Raw genomic sequence first — 22,971 nt, forward strand, 5'->3', positions numbered from 1 at the left:
AGTAGACAACTTTGACAAACACATCATCAGTTTAATCTAAAGATCTTTTTCAGTGTAACATAAGCAATGAAACTGAAAACAGGAAGGCTGGCGAACACTAGAAAGGGAAGTAGAGTTGTATTTTTTCCTGACTTTTTTTGCCTTAGCTTTGCAGAATACTACCAGTTTTATCCACCATGGCAGAAACTTTAGAGTCTGTTTCATTTTGACGTCATGTATTAACAGTAAAGGTAGAGCCAAAGGCAGCATAACTTAAAGCAGTGGTTCCCAAACATTTTCTCCTGCGCCCCCCCAGTGGTTTCCAAACATTTTCTGCGCCCCACAGTTTGGGAACCTCTGACTTAAAGAATCACTGAGCTATGTGACCTAGTGGGATTGCTTTTGGTGTCTTTCACTAATATTGGCACTGCAATCAAAGAAAAGTTGTTTCTGATCATCTTTGATTTTTGTATGTTTGCCATACAGATGTGTTAAAAGAAGTAACATTTGCATATAACCAGCTGGAGGAGTTCTGCAAGAAGGCTATGCTGCTTTCCAGTCCATTACTGGTTTTTCATTACAAAGCTTGTTACATAATTTAGCACTTAGTAATCTATTTCCTACATTGCCGCTGTGGGAAACTGCATCTTCATAAATTTTGAGTTTCCACACAGTGCAGTAGGTACTTGACATTAAGTGCTTTTTAGATGTAAATGTTTCCCAAAGTGGTGGCAGATTTCCCCCAGGCATGAGGAATTAGCTCTTAGTCTTCTTCCACTGCAGACACTTGATGGAGCTACTTATTGTGCTCCAAAATAAGAGCTTTACAAACCTCTCCTTTCCATCCTTTGGGTCCCACATCACCCTGGCAGGAAACAGAAAATTGGGAAGGCAGAAAGGTGGGGAGGTAGAAGAGGAGATAGAGAGAGAGGGGGGCAATTAGTTGTAGCCTTTCGTGTATTTTGCTATTTCCACTGCTTGGAAATCATGGGTAATTTCAACACAAATATAAGAACCGTGGTCCACTGCCTATTCACGTTTTTTCTGTTGAACATAACTAAGTAATTTATTGAAAATCAAACAAAAATGCAGATTTGGAAGCTAAAATGCTACTTGAAACCGAAACGCTTGTTGGCTGACATTTTCAAAGCAGCCAACTAAAGAGCGCCATTTATTTTCCTTGACGCTGATTGGCTGAACCTCCCAGAGCAGAAATAAAGAAGACATTGGATGTTAGCTTCTGCAGTTGAGCTACAACAGTTTCTACTATTGTAGCACTACAACACACTAAATATTTTTTTATGTTAGTACTATTAAAATAAGGAATTATGTGTGTGCTGCTCTTGAAAAACATCACAGGTCAGCCATATTTTAACTGATCCATAAATATGGCTTTATGGAATCATACAGCAAAGTCTATAAAATTAACAATTCCAACAAGCCAACCAGTTTTTGGAGTTTTTTAACATAATTAATTGCAATTTATTACTATGATTAATCCAAATTCTTGCCATAATTAGAAGCTTCTCACAATAACCATACGATATGATAATCCCCACCCCAAACTGTGATGACTGTTTGGTGATTTCAGCAGTTTTCAAATATAACAGAAAATGTGACTTAAAATGGTAAACATCACTATTATCTGCTGGAGTTTTTCCGTGTGAGATCATGCTCGTGCTGCTGTCAGGAGCTTCATATCCACACGGAATTTAAAAATGCAAAGACTTTGCTGCCCCCTACTGGAAGAACAGACACTCACAGGTACGCCGGGAGTTCCTGGTTCTCCATCTTCTCCTCGCTGCCCCTGTAAACAGACAAAACATGATTGTCTGTCTCCTGCTACAGTCTGTGTGTATGTATTATATAGAGAGGGTAGCAGTACTATAATAGAGGGTTATAACTACTCCTAGCTACAAAGGGAGGTCATGTGTGGAGAGGAAGCTTTGTGGGCTGAGATTCAGTGTCAGCTTCTTCCCTATTGGTCAACATCAAGATCAAAATAAGGTATGTGACAGTGTGACACTAAATAAGGGGAATTATTTAGGGGAATTCAAAAGCTGCCAGTTTTGCCGGTTGTTTATAAGAAGTGTTTCTTATAAACACTTCTTGTGGTTGAAATACACTTTTCACAGGACCACAGTGATCCTCTAAAAGTGATACTCATTTAATCCTAGCTGAGACTTTTTTTTGAGAATTTAGTAAAATGCCCATCCTGTGTAAAAAAAAATAAATTATAACTAGTAAAGAGAAAACACATATGATGACCTCAAGTTGATGGAAGGTTCCTAATGTTACAGTATATGGTTAGTTCTTAAGAAAATAGTTGCTCAATCATGGTACAGTAACTAACTAATTTGGTTTGAAGACAGAAATACATAAGGAAAACAAATAATGATAAAACAATTATTATTTTTATTATTACTTTACTCTGAAATATTTGATTTAGGATGATTGTATTTTGCAGCTGTGGTGAGAGGTGAAGATTTTCCACCGTACCCGGTTTCCTTTGGAGCCGCTCTCTCCTCTCTCCCCCTGAAAACACAACCCAGAACTTTAGACTCCATGAAATCATACAGCCAAGTAATAACATGTAAACTAAATGAGAACCTGATGTTACATTTATGAATAGTGGCACCATTAGACTTTTTTCCCTTACAAATGTGCAAAAATTACAGTGTTTCCATTAAATAATAATTTAAATTTAAATCACACATAAATGTGCTTGTTCATATGATAAAAATCATGGCATCAACAGATGAAAACATGAGACATATTCATAATGCAGTCATCTATCAGCCAATAAGAGGAGACATTGGCGTCTCGAATTGGATTTGACATTGGAGCAACAAGCCCCGCCTACATGATGGAACGACACACAACTTTTTGTGAACTGTGTGATGCTGTGAGAGATCTGCTGGAGCCAGCTGCACAGTGTCCAAAAAGATAAAAACAAACTATCATCCTGCAGCTACTTACAGTTGTTTTTGTAATTTGTCGTTTACGTTAGTATTAACCTCCAGCTGTTGACCATGTGACTTGTGTGATGCGAAAAAACATCTATTTTGATACTACAAACCACAAAACCACCTCATCCTAGCACAAAATCTTTTACTGAAAAACATGAGGGTTTTTTCAAAACTGGCATGTTTCCATCAGGCAAATTTATTTTTATAATTTCAATATTATGTTCAATGGAAACACAGCTTGTGTCTTCTTGTTGAACAGAAACAATGCCCAGTGCGAACAGGAGAGAAAACTTAACACCTACTGCCAAAGAAGTGTGAAGGACGTTTTTACACACTTAAAACAAATCATGTCATTATTGCACAAAATCAATAAGTATATTATGCTGTAAACATTTTCAGAATACAACATGGGCATTTTAAACATTTCCAAAAGCTCTGGAGCAAATATTTACTCTGAAAACGGTTGTCATCTGAAGACCTCACTCAGTGTGGATCTGTCTGTACGTCTTGCTGATATTGGTTCTCACCTTATGACCTTTCAAGCCTGGCCGCCCTGCAACCCCCGGTTGGCCCGGAAAGCCTGGCTCCCCTGCCAAACCCTGGAAAGGTCAAAGGTTATAGATCTTTGGAGAAGCACATCATTTCTTTTAAAAACGTTTTTCATTAAATTGGTATACAGAACAAAACATCTATGAAGTGATTTAAATTCATATTAGGTTCTTTATAAACAGTCATTTCAGTCTCAAGTTTTTTTACATGGTTTTGGATGCTGTGCAGCTGGAAGGTTATTGCTCTTCCTTCCTTTTTTTTTTTTTGCTTTCGGACAATTATGGTGCATATCCATGGCAACAAGGTATTGTTTTTGCAACTGGAAGCAGCTGGTCAGTACCTAAACGGCTCAGAAGCCGTTTAGGTACTGACCAGGTACTGACCAGTACTGACCAGTACTGACCAGTACCTAAACGGCTCAGAAGCTGCTACCCTGATATTGAACTGTTAGCATTTCATGACAGCCATAAAACTGTCATACAGCAACAGTCTTCAGTCAGAAGTCTTATCTGATTTGTTGTAAGACTGGCTGCTACCATCTAAAAGGACTCTTTGAAGATAAAAATTCAATTGAGTTGAAACTGTCAGTCAGGCTACAAAATCTTTGCTAGTATATCTTTAAATTAAATTGCTTAATATAATAAGATTTTAATGCGGTTTTGCTTCTAATGTGGCTATTTTAAGATGCTAACCTGAGCTTTATGTTTCTCTTCTTTCCATGATCTTTTTTTACATAATTGAAGGATCAAAATGAGATTTCCAGCTGCACTTGTTAAAAAGGAGTCTGCATGAACACTTAGCTTTGGTAGTGAACATTGTCATTCAAATAATATTAAAAAAAATATGGGCAGTGAATATGTTTCCAACATGTTAACTTACTGACTATAATTCAAAAAGTATTTTTATGCTTTCAAATATTAAAATGTAAAATTAAATCCAATCAAATGTCTGCTTCCAATGGATATTACAGCTGAATAGAAGAAACTGAGTTTGTTGAAAGATGCCTGTTCATGTTACCACTGGGTGTTTTCTAGCTGGATGTCAACACCTTGTTGAAATATTCTTTGTTTTCAACAAGATAAAATGAGCCAAAACACATGAACTACATTTAGCAGGTTACTTTTCTAAAACCCACAAGCAAATCTTCACTCACTTTTAATCCTGGAAGACCAGGAGGGCCGACAACTCCTGGTTCACCACATGAACCCTGTGGGCAGGAAAAAGAGAAAATGTGATGACGTCATCCAGCTCTGAAACAAACTGTAAATCTGCATTTAACCATCTCAGTCACCAGCACACTGGTATCACACCATATATGTATTTTACTGGGTTTTTCACAGAAGGCTTCCTGGAGGAAATTGGAATACTATGATCAGATATACTCTCAACTGATTCCATCCTCTTCACTGTTTAACTTGCTGTGATGATCACAACAGGTCATTCAGAGGCCACATGACTTTTCTTAAGAAGAAAATGTCATCACTCTTGGTAGAGTTTGAAGACTCACTGGTTTTATATTTTTGTCAAAGCTATAGGATTGTGGTGTGTCGAAAAACCCCACAATTTTGCAATTCAGATGTTTCCATTATATGAGAAACATAATTAATCCAACATGAATAAGTTTATTCACACAATAAGGGATGAAAAACAGGCTGCACCATCATCCTCCTGCTACTTCATAGTGGTCGCATCTGCCATCCGGTTGTTGGTCATGTGACTCGTAGGATGTGAAAAAGTGCTTCCAGTTGCAGTTTTGCTAAATAAACCAATTTCAATATGACCAAAAAATTGTCAAAATTGTTGTGTTTCCATTAAGCAATTTTATTTTCGAAATGTCAAATTGCACAATTATATGGTCAATGGAAACGCAGATAGTGTTGACAAAAATCTGCTACCACCTGAGTTGGATGAAGATCACAATAAAAACCTTAGTGTTGGGTGTGAACGTGAATGTTGGATGGCTATGTAATATAACTGCTTATACTGCTCAATACACTGACCTTGGGACCAGCTTGGCCGATTTCTCCGGGTTGTCCCTGGGGTCCCTGGACTCCCTGGAAAGACAGACAGAAAGGAGACACAGTGCTGGTTTTCAACCAAGAAAACTACACAAAACTCACATCATCTGTGGTGGTCACACATTATTTCAATAAAATAAGAAAAACATAAAAACGTACAGTTGACATATTGAGCAAAACAGTATCAAGCTGCATCAAAAGCCTGGCTTTGTTATTGTTTGTATGTCTTCCAATTATAAAATAAATAGACTTATGAATAGACTGGTTTTTATATGGGTTTTAAATGCAAATGTATTAATAAGCCTTACACATTTCCACATTTTGTCACATTAAAGCTACACACTTCATTGTATTTTACTGGGATTCATGTGGCTGGAGAAAACAAAGGAGAAGATAATTGTGAAGTGGAAGGAATACAAATAAAAATCTGACGCGTGCCATGCATTTGGCTTGGCTTGTGGAGTTTTTTTTATGGTTTTTCTCTTGACAATGGTTTTCTTCTTGCCACTCTTGTCCAAATTCTTTATTTACCATATGTATCATGAAAAATCCCAATAAAATACAACAAAAGTTGGTGGCTGTAACATGGCAAAAATATGAAACGGTTTAAGTGAAGTGAATACTCTCACAAGGCACTCTGTTTGTAACCTACAGTGGCTGATGCAGAGCTGTCCAGCAGGCTGTGCATGCTCTCAGGAGGGTGTGAGAGACAAAGGCAGTCACTTGATACTGAAAGACACATTTGTGTGCTGACTGATTCAGGCCGATTTGTTAAAACAGGAAGCTCTTCATTGTCGCCCTGTTGATCCGTTGAGTCCCCAGGTCATGCTGGGTCAGATTACATCCTTACATTTTATGACACGGTAATTTGTAATGCTTTGGTCTGCACACCAGAGGGCAGCATACATTAAAAAACAAAAACAAACGGTTCGAACTCTCCAAGAATCAGTGTGTGACTGAGTTTAGATTCTCTCCACACTAATTCACTGGTGCATTAATCAGACCGATGTCTGGATACCCACTGTGGACAACAACAGTGGGTATCCACGGCACCCACTGACGGTACATGTATACTGTCATACATTCGCTCTCAGAAGTCTTCACACCCGCGTTATAGTGCTGTGTTGTTTTTTTATTGTTATTGGTTTATAAAAAAAAATGTTTGGCAGCTTGGGGAGATAAAAAAAAAACATTTATTGCTTATATTGAACAATCAGTATAAAAACCCAACACGCCACATAGTTGATATTGGATTTTGGCCCAAACTTGATGAAAAGACAACACTAATAAAAATAGCCAGGAAAACTGCAAAGAGGTCTATATCGACCCTTCAGGAACTGCAGGAATTTTCCTGCTGCTTGTGTTTCACATGTTATACTGGACTCATAGATTCTCTCCACATGTTTGGACTAAGAAGAGGGTTGCAAAACAGAATTATTTTATTCCAAAAACAAAAAAAAACATCTAGATGTGGCTTTAATCTGACATTAAAGCCACATCTTTAATGTGGCTTTTATTTGTGGCTCTATTTTTTTTCATAGGTAAAGGTGATGATTTTGAGCATGCTGAAAAAACAGAAATGTTAAAGCAAATCAAAAGCCAAACGCAATTCAAGTTCCAATTTGAATTGCGTTCAAATTGGAACTTTTGGACTGTCTGTTATTTTTTCAAATGGAACTGAAGATGGTATTAAGAGAGAGGAATTTTTGAGGAGTTCCAACAATCCAGGACTAGATCTAGTCAATTACTAGAGATTCATCTCTCTGTCTTCACCACCCATGAGAAATGTTACAGAGGAAGACGAAATGTCCTATTGGCCCAAGTATTGACAACAGTACCAATAAATGTGTCACAGGTGATTTTATATTTTTTTTTATTTATTGAAGGCATTCTTCATCAGGAGTTCCAAAAAATAAGGCCAGAGCAGTATCTTAGAGGGTGGAAAGGTGACTGATTATCCAAAAGTGTTTACAGAATGTCACTCCCATAGCGAGGACCAAACCCATCCTCCTCTACCTGCTTGAATGCTCACTTTTAGCTATGTTACATTTCTAATACATACAAATTGGGGGGGGGAAGTATTTGTCTGTTCTTACTAATTGAGTCCTGACAAAACATTTTAAAACTTGAAAGAGTACTAACCAGGTTTCCTTTCAGACCAGGTGGCCCCTGAAGCCCAGCTAAGCCTTGTTCGCCCTAACAATGGATTCAGAAGCATAGGAATGTGTTACGGATGTTAAATCAACAAGAACACCTACAAAAGTCAGTTCAGACATTACCGGAGATCCCGGTGGGCCCGTTTCACCAGGAGGTCCGATGGGACCCTGTGGATGGCAGAAGAACAGAAAGTTGAGATGAAATTTACTTCCCGTTAAGCCAAGTTAGAGAAGGGTTTTGATAAATATCGCTTTATATTTACGGATGGAAAGCACTACATGTAGCTTTTTACAGTACTTGGAAAAAATATTATAGAACAAGAATTTCTCCACAGCCTCCATCATGCTAACATTTTCTGTTATTCTGAAAGAGTTAGAATATTTCTTCAGATTCCTTCTTAAAGTACATCTTGACAACCCAAAGCAGGAAGAGTAACTTTATATTTTTTCCATCTTGGAGTTTTACAATTTGAAAAACAATCTTTGAAACACTGGAGTTGTGTTGGAACAAATTTGTTTATGGCAGTATGAATAGGAGGTGATAGCTTGCATTTTCTTGCTTGTCCAGGCATTTTTTTTTTCATAGGTAAAGGTGATGATTTTGAGCGTGCTGAAAAAACAGAAATCTTAAAGCAAATCAAAAGCCAAAGCCCCAAGGCCTGCCTGCAAAGAGCTAAAGGTTCAAACTTTGAAAACATGCTTTAGTGCCAAGTTTTAACATGTTCTTTAACATATTTTCATTACTTGAATATAGAGCGCAAAAGATGATCCTTAGCAGTGTGTTTGGATAAGTCCGGAATCAACAGGTTTTTTCATGGCAAGATGAGTTCAATCATAAATTATGGAATGACTGTTGTTAAAACAACATCACCTGTGCTCTATCATTTTAGTATGTTTGTGATTATCATGTTTACTACCACCTTATTACTACTGTTACTGATCCACACAGATAGATGAAAGAACCAATACACAATGATGTAATATTTTACATCCCTTTTATTTTAGTAGAAAGACACTGAAATAAAATACACTTGAGTTAAATCTAGAACATTTAATAAAATGTACTTTCTCAAATTAGTTTAATCTAGTTGTTAACATAATTTCAGACATCTTGGTTCTCCTCCTAGGTTAAACAGGAGAATAGTTAACAACTGGTTTGTCATTTACATTTTCCTAACAACAAAGGGTAAATTGTAAAGAACTACCTCAGAGTTTAGGAGCACATCTTGGTAATAAATTTGAATCAAGCATTAGCACTGGCACTAAACAAGCTAATGCTGAATACAATCTTAGCATTGCCTGCATAGGAATTCTTTCCCTGATACTTAGCAACTTCTCAGATCCCCTTGACAACACTTTAAAAAAATTAATAAATAAATGGTTACTGTTGGAGACTGATGTGAAAGCATATCTCATTGATTTATTTTATTTTTCAGCTTCTCGTCATCTACATTTAGCTCTCCATTGTGACTGTAGTCATTTTCAACCCGTATCTTTCAGCTCTGTCATTAGGTCTGTGGATGGATGAGAATACATGATCTATGTGAAGCTCAATCTGCTCCTCAAAACCAAATCATACTTCCACCCTGAGGAGAGCAGACGGCAAGCACGAGACAGCGAGACAGAGAAATTATTAGACTAAATTAACCAAGAGCAAGGAGGAGTTGAGCTTTTCTTTCCGATAGTTACAACTTTAACAGCCAGTAAGTCCAGTTTGTAACCAAATTCCAGGAGTTCTGTTTTCTTTTTTAACACAGTAATGTCATTAGAACATATCTCATTATTGAGTGTATCCCAAAGCAGTGTGTAGCTACTGTTAGCATGAGACTTTGAGAAGCAAAGGCAAACTGTTATTTAGAGCCTTCATCAGAAGGCAAGTGCTTCAAGCTAGGTTATGCTACTAGGCCAGTGTTTCCAGAGCACTAATTAGCCGCATCCCCAAGTGCGCAGATAAGGAAGACTCTAGTCTAGATGTTAGCTTCTGTGGTAGTGCCACAGTTAGCATCTGCTTGACAGCTTCCTTTTGTCTCTAAACTAAAGGACTCTTTCACATTATTCTAAAGTCTGGATCACATTTGATGATCTATAGTTCGACATCTAAAACGCTTAGTTTGAGATATAATAAAATCTTAGTTGCAACAACAACTAAGAGATTAATTTTCACAACTTTATTGGTAGTAGGGACCACTTTAGAGATAGACAGGAATTTAAAAAATTAAAAAATAAGTTAAATCGACTAGTTGGAGTTACAGTGGTTGGCGACATTTTAAAACCTAGTTTATGATTTAAAAACATTTAATCTATTTATGAAAACATATAAAACATAAAAAATGGCAAAAATATTGCTATGAATCCTGAGCTAGAACATATTGCTATATCCAAATTTCATATTTATAACTCCAGTTTAAATGTTTACTGCTCAAATTCAAAATGAAAGCTTAAAAAATCTGAACTTGCTTAAATTGTTAATATTATACTTTTTATATAGTCTCTAGCTTTTTTGTTGTTTAAACAGACATATTATGCATGGGTCTTCTTTTACAAACAGGGTTTGCGTGTCTGTGAGTAGAACAGTAAATCTTCAACTCGATGGAATGAACATGGAAACAGTTTTATGATGATTGTGTTACAAGATAATAAATAGTACAGTAAAACTGTATGGAACCATAAAACTAACTGCATTCAGAGTTGAAGATTCCTGTGAGTCTGAATAGGGAGGGGGAGTTTGGCTTTACGTTCCAGCGGGGAGTCTGCTCAGCACACAACACTGCAAGCAGTATGGATGTACAGAGGAGTGTGTGCTTCCACCAGTGTGTAAATGTGGGTTTCACCTATAAAATAGAATGATCAAGCATTGCAAAATACATGTTAGGGAATATCTGGATTTCACTAATCAAAAGGGGACAATGAGCGAAAGATAGAAAAATAAGAACTTTTTGTTGCTTTGTTTATGTATTTGAATGTGCAGTCATAACTGTTTTCTATAAATTGAGAGTGTGGTTGTGGTTGCGGGGTGTGACTGTGATGAGTTTTCCACTCAGATACTAAAATGTGGACATTTAGAGTCTCGGTGTGTATGTTAGTTTCAAAGGGTAGAGTTTTATCTTGAGGATTTAAAACAGTTAATGTTCTAGGGCTTCTTCTCATATAATTGTATGATATCTTTGTCTGAATCGCTGTTCACCAATCAGCTAACATTTTGTACCCCAAAAACAAGTCCGACTTCAGTATAAAGCATCTCTGGAATGTTTCCTGTGGGATTAGGCTTGTCTGGGGTTGAGCTCCAATGGTTCTATGAGGTTGGAACCAGATAAGGACCTTGTTATAAAGACCATGGCCATACATGTACTCACAAACGTAATATTTATGTGAACTCACCAGGGCACCTTTAGGTCCAACATCACCAGCTGGTCCAACATCACCTGTCTCCCCCTGAGGAGACAAGAACCATGGCAGTGCATTCCACATTAAAAACAATGATGATATTAGATTCACTGGACTATTTTTGTTTGTTTGCTTTGTTTTGATGTCCTATTAAAATTGTCCAACGTCTTACATCTGGTAGGCAACAATCCTCTATCTATCTGCTCTCTGCAGCAGAAACTTATTTGTTTATTTAGAATATATTATGCACAGAGATAATCATAGAAATGTAAATACACCAGAATTACCCAAAGGGCTATTATACATCTGTGTTTCCCAGCAGGTTGAATTGATAAAACAATAAAAGAAAAACAGGAAACTGTCAAGCACACAAGGCAAGGCAGGTGCATTTTCACAACACCATTCAACAATGGAAGGATTGAAAACAAAAGAGGAAGCAAAAGGAAGAATGTTAAAACCTAACATACAAGATTTTTAAAAAATAAAAGTAAAATTTGACATTTGTGGGAAAACAGCAGTCTCTCCTTATTTAAAGGAACCAACAGCTTATGCACATCTCAGCTTTTCAGGTAGTTTGTTCCAGAGCCAAGATAGCCTAGAAGTTAAATCCTACATTCCCCTGGTTGGTTGTGGGAATGCAGAGTGAAGAGGAGCTAGCATGCTCCAGACCTGAAATGTAGTTAGGTCCAAGACCATCCAGAGTCCTATAAGATGTCAACGACATTTTAAAAAGCCAGTGCAATGATTTAAAGACCACTGTGACATTGCATGAGCTATTTGACTGATTTTTTATTTTTAACAGATACTAACATAAAGACACCATTTTAATGGTCTGCTGATTTTATTTTCCTTTTGTGCTGCTGAGATTAATCAATCCAATTGGAAATTCATTAGTCTGGATGTGTTTTTGCATGTTGTTGCTCTTTGACATCTGTTTATCCAGATAAGTAGAATGCAGCTCCAGTAGAACCAAGACAGGAGACACTTATTTACTGCTATGCACCAACCTCCTTATTTTTTTCCCTTTCAGTACTGAAAGCATCAGAAGAGAAAACCTAAACTTTTTTGATTCCACACTGGCACATAACATAAATGAAAGTGCTGCTGTTACTCATAGTGTGGTCTTGTTTTATGTTACTGTGGCACTTTAAGAAGTTTGACAGAGGAAGTTAACAACATCCTTTCCCTCCTCGCCACAAAAAGTACTTTAGGGTAAACTGTTCTGATATTTTCAAAGATTTATTCAACTGATGCTGTTTTTATTTTTATTGGTGAGGTGGGGATATTAATTTTCCTTCTTATGCCTAACAATTGGCAAGCTAACACAAGCCTTGTAGCTGAGAAATCTAGTGAGAGGCATTAGTGGCAAACAGTAAAAAGAGGTGGTGCCATGTTGTGCCGTTGGACTTTTTCTGGCAAAACGAGTTAATCAACCATGTCCAGATAAAAGTTATAAAATCCTTATATCCTTGTTAAGTGAAACACCTATGTAAATGTAGTACTATAAGTCTAGAAATGCTATCTTGGGCAATACAATAAACATATACAAAAATTCAGTAAGGCACTTTTTTTCCAGACGAAAAAAGGCAGGTGCTCACCTTAAAGCAGGTTTTATCACCAACCTGCTTGAAGGTTAACCTCTGCTGCAGTCTTGAGCCTTTTCCAACCTTTAATAGAATTATCTGGTGTTTAGTTCCGTCCATGCTGTCCTTCTCTTACTGATAAGTGTCCCCAGAGAAACATGCTGGCATAGCTAATGTTTCACAGGGATGAAATTAAATATTGGGGTAGATGTACAGTCAAGTCCATATGCCAGAAATAACATTCTGGACGTGGGGGAGTAAGTCATAATTTCATCTTCAGTGGCTTTCATCTAGCCACTATTTCATTTGATGAAAATCATGAATCATATCCTCCCATTTCACAGTTATGCTCTTCTTAGTCTGTCACATGTAATCTGAATTCAGCTCTTAAGACTCCAACATACCTGGATGTACTTCAGTCTGTGGATGTCCTCATATACTCAATGCAGACTCAACATGGCCTCAAAGTCGAAGTCCGCGCAAAGAACAATTTTTATGACCACGTACGCACACTCTGTGTAAACTGCTCAGCACAGTGTTCACATCAAATTGTTTTGCATGTGACACCGGGATGATAAAGTTGTTAGTCAGCACAACCAGTCGCAAGAACAAGCAATGTGACTGCCACTCTGTCCCGTGCCGTGTAGAGGCTGCCATTATAAACGCCTAACTAGCTCACCAAACTTGCGAGTATCCACTAGGATTGTGGGAAATAAAGGAATATGTCACAAGGAATGCAGACAATTGGTACACTTGACAATGAAATTCCAAATGTGTGCAGAAAGTGCTTGTGCAGTCTGCATGGCTCACAGCAGGGGTGCCCAAGTCCAGTCCTCGAGAGCTACCATCCTGCAAGTTTTAGAAGTATTCTTACTCCAACAGACCAGGATCAGCTGTACAGAGGCCTGATAATGAGCCATTCATTTGATTCAGGTGAGTTGAAACAGGGATGCATCTGAAACTGGCAGGATGGTGGCTCTCGAGGACTGGACTTTGGGCACCCCTGGCTCACAGGGTTCGTACAGTTCGCTTGAGTATGCAGGAGCCTTTTGAGTTTGGTGGGTGGAAAATAGCAAAATATGGAACCGGTTAAGAGGTATGAAGACTTCCAACATTATGTAATGTTCTTTTGTACACCTTCTTGAACATTAACACAAACTAGGTGAGCAAGAAGCAAGCAGTGTTCATGGTGAGCAGAAGAGCCATGAAAAAGGACTATCTGACATTTGCACGCTGCATTTTCATTCCGGAACCCAGAAGCTACTGTCTGAATATTGATTCAGACATTGGTTTTAGTATCAATCAAAGCCACATGCCTGTACTGAAAATCTCAGGGACTTTCTGGGTTTTTTTTACACTGTTGGTTATGTCATGAGTTCATATCTGGCAGCAGTTTTTACTGATGCATGGGCACAGCTTGTGTGGTGAGTCCTGTGGTGAGAGCTCTTGCATCAAGTGAGTGGACAGGCAGGCGGCTTGTAAAAACATAAAAACTAAAGACCACAAACAAACATATCCAAATAATCCCTCAGCAATCTGTCAGACCCCAGAAGCTGCAGAGTGAACCACAGCATTTCACTGGTACTAGCAATGGCCATGTAAAACAAGCTGTAAAATGTATTCTGGGACAACAGGCTTGGAATTCATTTGTAGATCACATGCCCTCTGGATTCCTTCAATGATCTTGCAACCAGATTGTCATTCTGTTAGGTTACCACTGAGTTCTAATTTACTATGTCTCAAGGGTAAATACTGGTTTGTTCTCATGTGATGAAACTGTCATTATCAGTTCTATTCATTTCAAACTAAAAAGCCAAACAGAAAACTTAAGGCCATGTTCCCCTTACCAGGATGTCAAAAACAGTTGTCCATTTTATAAACCCAAAAACATGAAAATAAGGGAATAATCTGCACATACTGAGTCATACTGAGTCCTACGTTGTAGGAGGTACAAGCTTCAATAGCTGAGATGGGAGAGACTCTGCAAACTACATCTGTTGCCCAGGTTCTTCACAAGTCAAATCTTTATGGGAGAGAAGCAATAAGAAAACCACTGTTGAAGAAAACTCAGATAAAGGCTGGACTACAATTTGCTAAAAGACATGTGGGAGACATGTCTTTTAGTATGTCTCCCACCAAAGAACTTTTAAGTAGAAAAAAATTCTTTGGCCTAATGAAACCAAAAATGGAGTTATGTGGTCCTTAGACAAGATGCTATATTAGGCAGACACTGAACAACACCACAAGCACACCATCCAGATCCGTGAAAGCTTGTAAAAGTTAAAGGTAAAGTGAACTAAGAGAAATCCAGGGAAATCCTTGAGGATGGTTAGTTTCCATCTGGCAGAGATGCGGATTCAGAGAACATTTATTTTCCACCAAGACAATGACCCGAAGCATCCGGTTAAAGATACATGGGGGCAGGAGTATTTACTTTATGTTAAATACTTCTATTCAATTGTGACATTTTTTTGGGAAGGGAAAAGTTGCAAAAGCAATACAAAGTGTAAATTATTCAAGGGTTTGAGTATATTTTGTAGGCGCTGTATATGGTAAAAAATCAAAAGTGCTTCTGCCACATGTCTAAGTCACAGCCATTAGATCCTCCTCAGTGATTCCTCAGCTTTATCTCACCATAGTGTTGTGGTTATGCCCCGTGGTCACCTACAAACTATATGTGCCCAGAAAAGCCCCTTAATGGAAGCCAGGAATAAGCCTTATCAGATTCCACAACCAGTTCAACTGGATCCCGCACACATTAAAGAACAGCAGCTCACCCCCATCACACAACATCATTCCAAGAAAACATCTTCGCCCTGCAAACACAGGCTGGATTGTTCCCTTAGTCATTCATAATTGTCCCCGGCTGTTTATCTGTAAATTGATCTTGGAAGGAAAAGTCACAGCAAAGCTTCACACGTGCTAATCACAGATGTAAAGCAAAGTTTATTATCACTATTATTAGGATTTTATATGGCAGACCAACAGCATGATTTTGAAGTGAATGACTTAAAAATGTTTACAAAATTGTAGTACAAATCTGAAAAAGTCTAGCTTGCATTTGTATTCAGCAATCTCTACCATGAAACATGGTGGTAGAAGGACCATGTTATCAGGAAATTTTTTTTATGGAAGACGGACGGAGATAAATACAAAGCAATCCTGGAAGAGAATCTGTTAGGGACTCCAAAAGGCTTCAGACTTGTTCAGAGGTTTACCTTCTAGCACAGGGGTCTCCAACTCTAGTACTCTAGGACCGGTAACCTGCAACTATTTGATGTGTCTCTGCTTCCACACACCTGAGTGAAATAATCAGGGCATTAGCAGGAATATGGAGAACATGACTGAATACTAAGGATGTAATTAAGCCATTTGATTCAGTACTGTTTACCAGGGGCACATCTAAAAGTTGTAGGACACTTCACCCTCGGGCACTGGAGTTAAATACCCCTGTTCTACTAGAAAAACCATGAGCATACAGCCAAAACCACAAAGGAAGAAATTACATTAAGAAAGTTAAAGTTTACTTTTCACCATTGTAGTACAATGGTCAAAAGCAGCTGGAAGTGAAACAAATGTTGCAAATTTGGTACCAAGAGGACAATTAGGGTTGAAAAGACCCTTAGTTTTAACATTTGTGTTGTAGTTATAATCTGTTGTTTTGAATTATCTCCATGTGCTTGTCATAGTTGTTTCTTAGTGTTACCGCTCATTTGCCTTTAATTGCTAGGTCTGTTTTATGTGTTATACTGTTTTATGTGTTATATGTGTAAGACAAGCCATGTTTGTCTTGGTTGGCATCATTTCCTTTTTCCAGATTTTTGAAAAATTAGCTTTTTCATGAATTTTTGTAAACTATTTTGTGCTAAATTTAAGCATTTTTTTTTATTTCTGTGCCTTTGTCCTTGGGCCTTACCATTTGTTTGCCTTACTGATAGTTGGGCTGAAAATAAACCCACACTACCATTTAAAAATCATGTCATGCACCATTTTCTGTTGTTCTATCACATAAAATCTTAAGAAAGTGCTTGTGGTTCTTATGTGACAAAATTTAGAAAGGGTCAAAGGGTATTTTGCACTTTTGCAAGGCCTTGTTTTATTGGAAGCAAGTTAGCAACAATAAAGCACAAGTATTGGGAATTGTAATTAGACACACTACTTTGTGTTCCTTGGGTTGACCTGTATTCTGCATTGGCTGTTGCATCCAACTTGTCTTGTCAGGCTAATGCTGTGTTCAAGCTTCATTTACGGAAAGAAACCATTTACAGACCTCGACTGTGACATCCTAGAGTTTGTAGCAAATTAATTACTGTCTTGCTTGATCCTTGCTTTGAAACAATGTTCCAGACACAAAATATATTCAATTGTGGTTCCTGGTGTTTTTTTTAGAAGCCTGTATTTTTTTATTGACATTTGTTTATAGAACTTAAGCTCCCAGATGTGACGATGTTTCAGCTTTTAAGAGGACGTAATCGTGGACGGGGATTAGTCTGCCTTCACACAAGGACAGCGTCACACCAATTTCTCTGGACTTGTCTATTTTCTCTTGTTCTACACATCCCAAGATTTATGTCCTGTTGTCATTTATTGGGCGGTGGTGGGCGTCTCGGCTGTGTAATTGTGAGGTCTGCCGCTTGCAAGGGCTTTATATGTGCGTAGTGCGGTGAGACACTTCAAAAGAAAACAGACTCCAATTCAGTTGTTTCCCTCTAACAAACATACTGAACGCTGCATTTAACATTACAGAAGAAGAAGCTCTGTGTCTGTGCAGAAGGCTTAAACAGAGACACAAGCCTCATGGTCATGTTTGAGGACGTACAGAGAACACATACAGACATACAGAGATTGGTTCATGTCAGCAATGTCAAAACAACAACAACAACAAAAAAAAGCCATCATTGAATAAATTGTGAGTTTTGTCTGACTGATCAATCCAAAACCTCCTTTTCTGGTGAAGGAATATTTTTTTGGATTCATGCTTCCATAACACTTATTCCAAATTTTGATCTAAATGCTGCATGTGAAATCAAGACCAAAAGGATTAGACAGGAAGTTCAGTGACCAGCACCCCTCCCGACCTCTCTAGGGACGAGGGTGTACAGAAAATGAATGGATGGATGGATGGATGAGGAAGATCAGTGGTGGTTATGGTGTGAACCCAAACCCCAAACACAACATATAGACCTCCTTTTTGCTTCTTCCAGATCCTACGATTTGGTGGTCTAACAGCAGCTTAGAGTTAAGCTGAGTTTTATTTTTAGGTGGCCTCTGAAGTCTCTCGCAAATTGCAAACACAGAGGTTAAAGATAACCCAACATTGACTTTCACTTGCTTTGTTTTGATTTCCATCGTTTGTCTGCACAAGTTGGTAATTTTGTTGATAGTAGGTCATCATTCAGGGGTTCAAAAGCAAGTTTCTCATTTTAAACACCGAAACCACTTACTGTTCTCGCAGATGACAATTATACATTTCCTGATTATAGGGAAGAAATGCGAAACGGTATCTTTGTCACATCAAACTTCACACCTCCCCAGTTGAGCTTGAGCTTCTCCTAATCACAATTATAAACTCTGATAATAACAGACCTAATCCTTCATCAAAGATATGTTTTAATCTTCACTGCCACGTCACTCTCTTGTTTGCTGGAAATTTGCCTTATTGTGTGGATGCTAAAATGGACCAGGACAATGATTAGAGGCCACAGTGACAGACTGAAGCCTATCACAGTTTATCTAACTGTAGGCCTCATTAACATGCAATGGAGCTGTCACGGATGACAGAGAAGAAATCTTTTACGGAAGGCCGGCGATGTTTCCCCGGGCGACCACACCGCGTGCTAATTTGGTTCACATGTGGATCTTTATTTTGTTTTCTTATTATCACTGACTGCTCACTCCCTGCAGGCTCCATGAGATTTGTACTTCTGCTCTGCAGCATAAGCAGGACTGTAGACGTCTCTTACTTTAACAAATATTTAACTCTATGCTAACTGGGGAGTGTAGAAAAACTTCCTTGGGTCATTAGAATACCCAGATTCCCAGAAAAAAACCGCCTGCTGAGGATATGAGCTGTTTGTTGTGCTGACTGGAGACGTGTGAACACAATCCGACTTGCTTAGCCGCTGATTAGGGAAAGCAGGAGAAGCCATTTCCATTATAAATGTGCATCAAACTTTGTCTATGTTCTGCCAATGTCGAGAAAAAACACAATTTCGCAAATGTGGTGTTCCCACTGAATAAGAAATAGTTAAACTCATATAAGTTCATTAAAAACCTGCTGGGCCATCTTCCTCCCACCACTTCCTGTCATCTTTATCTTTTCCACCAGCATTAACAACCAGTTGTTAACACAATATATCTATTTTAATGTCATATATTATATAGTTTCAGTTTTTCAATTGTACTTACATATTTGCACTAGAAATTAAGCCAAAAATACTTAGTAAGATTTTGTGTTTTTACAGAGTGGCACATTTTAATGCAACTTTGTGTTGTTTGTTTCAAAAAAAATAAATACCTAGTATGGTTTCTTTGTTGTTGTTGTTTTCTAACACACAGTTAGCAGCAGTGAGTTGTCATTCTATATTAACTTCACTTCATAGAAACATACACACACAAACGCAGCTGTTGGAGCAGAACACTTCCAGATTCTTGGGGAAAACAGTTTATCATGATAACAGGAAGGATCTAAAATTACTAAGACAAAGTTGAGTTCAGAGAGGACTGCAAATAGCATCACACACTTGCTTGTTGGTGGGCGTGCTCACATGCTTGCAGATGTGTGCTTGTGCTCTCTCATTTAGCTTGGGCGAAGTTACCACAGGAGGACTTCTCATGTAACCTATAGTTCAGACTCACTCTGATCATGTGGTATTAATGAGTGACAAGCTCATTGTTTTACGCGATGACACTGGTGTTTTGTTCTTCCGTAGTTTTTCTTATAAAATAATATTAACTTGTAAGTGTTTAGCTACTAGTATTGCTAAATTTCCTTTCCCCCAGAACCCAAAGAACAAAACTATGATAATTAGCAGGATAAACTATTTTTGCAGAAGCTCTAATTTTGGGTTGAACTACGTAATTGTCAAAACAATGTTTAAAGATGTAGAGATGTGTTGCAACGTGATGGGACACGTGCAAGAGCCCGCCTTCCATCTCCCTGATGGAGGTTAAAAAAATCTGCTTGTTGACGATAGCTAGCATTGGTTTTAGCTGTCAGGTTGTCAACGTGAAGCTCTAAATCTTAAATGTACGTGTGATGTAAAAGAAAGAGAGATGCAGTTCTTTACTACTATTTGTCGCCATAATGGCAACTAGATGACGAGGTCCAAGAGTGTCACATTTCACAGGTCAGGAAAAAGTTCTAATTGGGGAAGAAAAAAAAAGCGAGGGAGAGGGAAATAGGTCAGTTATGCTAGCTTGACTATGATAAACGTAACTGAGATATGTTAGCTAATCAACCACTGCTGTGTTCAATCACTTATTAATAATTACAAAATAAACATTATGCCTGGAAACATAAAACTGGAAACATAAAACTGTAACAGACTGAATGTTCTGGTCTTTGTGTGGGAAAGGTTTTTGCGCTTTTGGTGTTGAATCTTGATACACTAGTGGAGCTGTGGAGCTGCTGTTGCAACGTATTGCAATAGCAATAAGTTCCTACAGCAATAAGTTGCAATTTATGTTTTTGTGTGTAGCACAGTCAACACAGAGAGCAAAAAAAAAACAAAAAAAAAGAACACGACTGGTTTTGAGTTGTTCTTCAATGGTTTTTCTGCATTTTCTTTATTTTATTTATTTTTTTTTTTTTCCTGCTGCGGGGCGCTCCACTAAATTAATAATCCATACAGTCCCAGGTTCGTTTTGTTATTGGAATTGTTCTACCATATGCCATCCATATTTTTTAATGGATGGCAAGTGAAAGAATCCTCTTTTGCCCTCCAATGTTCTTTGCATGCACAAAATTGTAAACTATAACATGCAGCGTGTCTATACATTCACATATCTGTTATGTTTTTATATGCGCATCTCACACTTCTTCTGAATTAATTGTTTTAATAGAGGACATATGTTATATAATTGTCTGACTAAAACTGAGTTGTCTTGTGAAAAGAATTGCAAGCCAAAATAATCCAAGTCACTAGAATAAATATGGTACACTCTATATTGTGTCCAATCTAAACAAACTTTTCTGTACTGACCTTCTGTCCTGTTAGCCCTGCTGCTCCATCCATACCTGGTGGTCCTGGTTCCCCCTGGTTGGAGACAAAAACGCTGTTAGATACGTCCAGCTCTGTGAAACTAGGCTAGAGATATGGAGGGCTAAAAGAGACAAAATTGAAAAAATACATCAATAAATCAATAATTAAATGTACCATGAAATAAATATATTTAATAAAATGTTTAAATCATTTACATAATAGGTAAATAAATTATTAAATGTGCCATTAAATGATTAAAATACAAAAATGTAATAACATATGTAGATAAATAATTAAATATGTATTTACTTATTTTATGGTTCTTGTTTCTGCAGCATCACCATACAATAATTTTATCTCTCGACTTCAGGCATTAAAGTCGAGGGCGGGATTGTGGGCGGGGCTACAACACTGATGAACTCCACTTGGCCTGATTTTTTTCAGAGCATCTTACATTATCTGTCAACACTATGTAAGATTTTTATAAGATTCCCCATGACTTTATCATGGAGTCTGAATGACTTTTATGTTGTTCATGAAAGTCCTCCATTACAAGGTAGTGGAGCTCAACATATTGGTATAAGCCCCGCCCATGAACTTTGATGGGCGAGTTTGACACGTGAAATTATTACAACTATTGATTTAATGAAGTATTTGTTTTATTTTTTATTTTTATTTTTTTTTTTTCATTTTAACTCTCCATATAGTCCTGGTAATTTAGACTTTAACATCAGGGGGTTTTGCCTCTCTAGTGTTTTTCTATTGCATTACATAAACACATTTAATCAAAATAGTTTAATATTTATGTAAGTTTGTATCTTAAAAGTGCTTCTGCTTCAGTTCAGCTTCTTTGTCAGATCAGCTTAGCCATACCAGTTAATGCTGCTTTTTTGCAGAAAATGCAATTTTGTTCAGTTCAGCTTCCATTTTTTAATAATTATTTAATCTCACCTTAAGACCAGTTTCTCCTACAGGTCCTGCCTCACCTCTCTCTCCAGGAAGTCCCTGGACAAAAGGAATAAAAAAAAAAATACAGAAACCAACAGACTTTTATGGTGAAGTAGCTGTATGAAATGTATCTTGCAATTAGCTAAGTCTTACAGTTTTGAAATGCTGTCAATTTTGTCTCTTTTAATAATATACATATTCCATAATAATCAGCAGCTTTAAGAAGAAGCAGCAATCATTATATGTCCTCAAATGCCATCATCAAAATCATTGACATCAAATATGCTAGTGAATACTCCAGTTATTATTAACCAAAGGCAACTCTGAACAGAACTTGGAGGATTGATTGACCTGTGAAGACACCGCTGCAGCAATCCACTAAAGGTAAACAGGTGCTGGTGTTAGATGTGTGTTTTGCTTTTGGCAGAGCAGTTTTTCTGATTCATGACACCGAAAACATTTGTTGTGAATAATTTCCACCCACATTTACTCAGACAGAATCCGTCCGGTTTGAAGAGATCAAGACGCTACCAGAAGATTCTGGGTTTGCCAACAGAGTTGACTGAGGTTGCAGAACATCTTGAGATTCCCATTGTGTTCAGCGGGTGATTTCAGAATTTCATATTTTTGTTTGGCAATATCATTCACTCCAGCATGTATGATTAAATGCTCAATTGCAGGGTGATCATTAATAATTGATGGGACTATTCCTAACATATCAAGCATAACATCATGGGGTTGGCAGAGCATTTTAACCTCTTTGTTTTACATCTACGATTCTGTTATTTTCTGGTTTCTGGTTTACTTTAGGAGGAACCTGTCTGGATTCTCAAACCTCTTGTTGATGTTTGAAGTTGAGGTTTCCCTCGTAAACTCCTGCTGAATTGCAGCAAACCTGTTTTTCAGTGGAATTCCACATTGATAACTCCTGTTGTTTGTTTTGTTCTCGGTTCCGAGGTCGAAGAGGGGACATCTGGGCTCTGATGTGGCCACGCTGTTTTGTCTAAGTGCAGGGTTCATCCTGTAAAGGTTACCTCAGACCTAAAGGATGGGTTGTCATAGTGCCGAGTCATTGTCTGTCAGTCCTTTCATTATTTTGAATCATCTGTAAGGTTGTCTCATGTCCAAATCCTGCCTTGACCTCAACATTAACCTCAAGTCAGTGAATCTTTGCTTCTATC

At 37.8% G+C, this 22,971-nt stretch overlaps 1 protein-coding gene across 1 annotated transcript in view; it reads right to left on the minus strand.

Moving 5' to 3' along the window:
• Positions 1-557: 557 nt before the first annotated feature.
• The window catches only part of LOC103143964 (collagen alpha-1(XXI) chain), a 56,790-nt gene continuing 34,376 nt past the window's right edge, over positions 558-22,971 (minus strand). Inside the window, exons 24-34 of the mRNA XM_016675617.1 lie at positions 21,794-21,847; positions 20,843-20,896; positions 11,050-11,103; positions 7,795-7,839; positions 7,658-7,711; positions 5,498-5,551; positions 4,651-4,704; positions 3,476-3,547; positions 2,479-2,514; positions 1,742-1,786; positions 558-844 (exon numbers count right to left, since the gene is read on the minus strand). Of these exons, the coding sequence (XP_016531103.1) occupies positions 776-844; positions 1,742-1,786; positions 2,479-2,514; positions 3,476-3,547; positions 4,651-4,704; positions 5,498-5,551; positions 7,658-7,711; positions 7,795-7,839; positions 11,050-11,103; positions 20,843-20,896; positions 21,794-21,847 (591 nt within the window). The 3' untranslated portion in view covers positions 558-775. The remainder of the gene's footprint in view (positions 845-1,741; positions 1,787-2,478; positions 2,515-3,475; positions 3,548-4,650; positions 4,705-5,497; positions 5,552-7,657; positions 7,712-7,794; positions 7,840-11,049; positions 11,104-20,842; positions 20,897-21,793; positions 21,848-22,971) is intronic.

The sequence above is a fragment of the Poecilia formosa genome, unplaced genomic scaffold, assembly GCF_000485575.1.
Source record: "Poecilia formosa unplaced genomic scaffold, Poecilia_formosa-5.1.2 Scaffold118, whole genome shotgun sequence".
In the NCBI taxonomy this organism is placed as follows: domain Eukaryota; kingdom Metazoa; phylum Chordata; class Actinopteri; order Cyprinodontiformes; family Poeciliidae; genus Poecilia; species Poecilia formosa.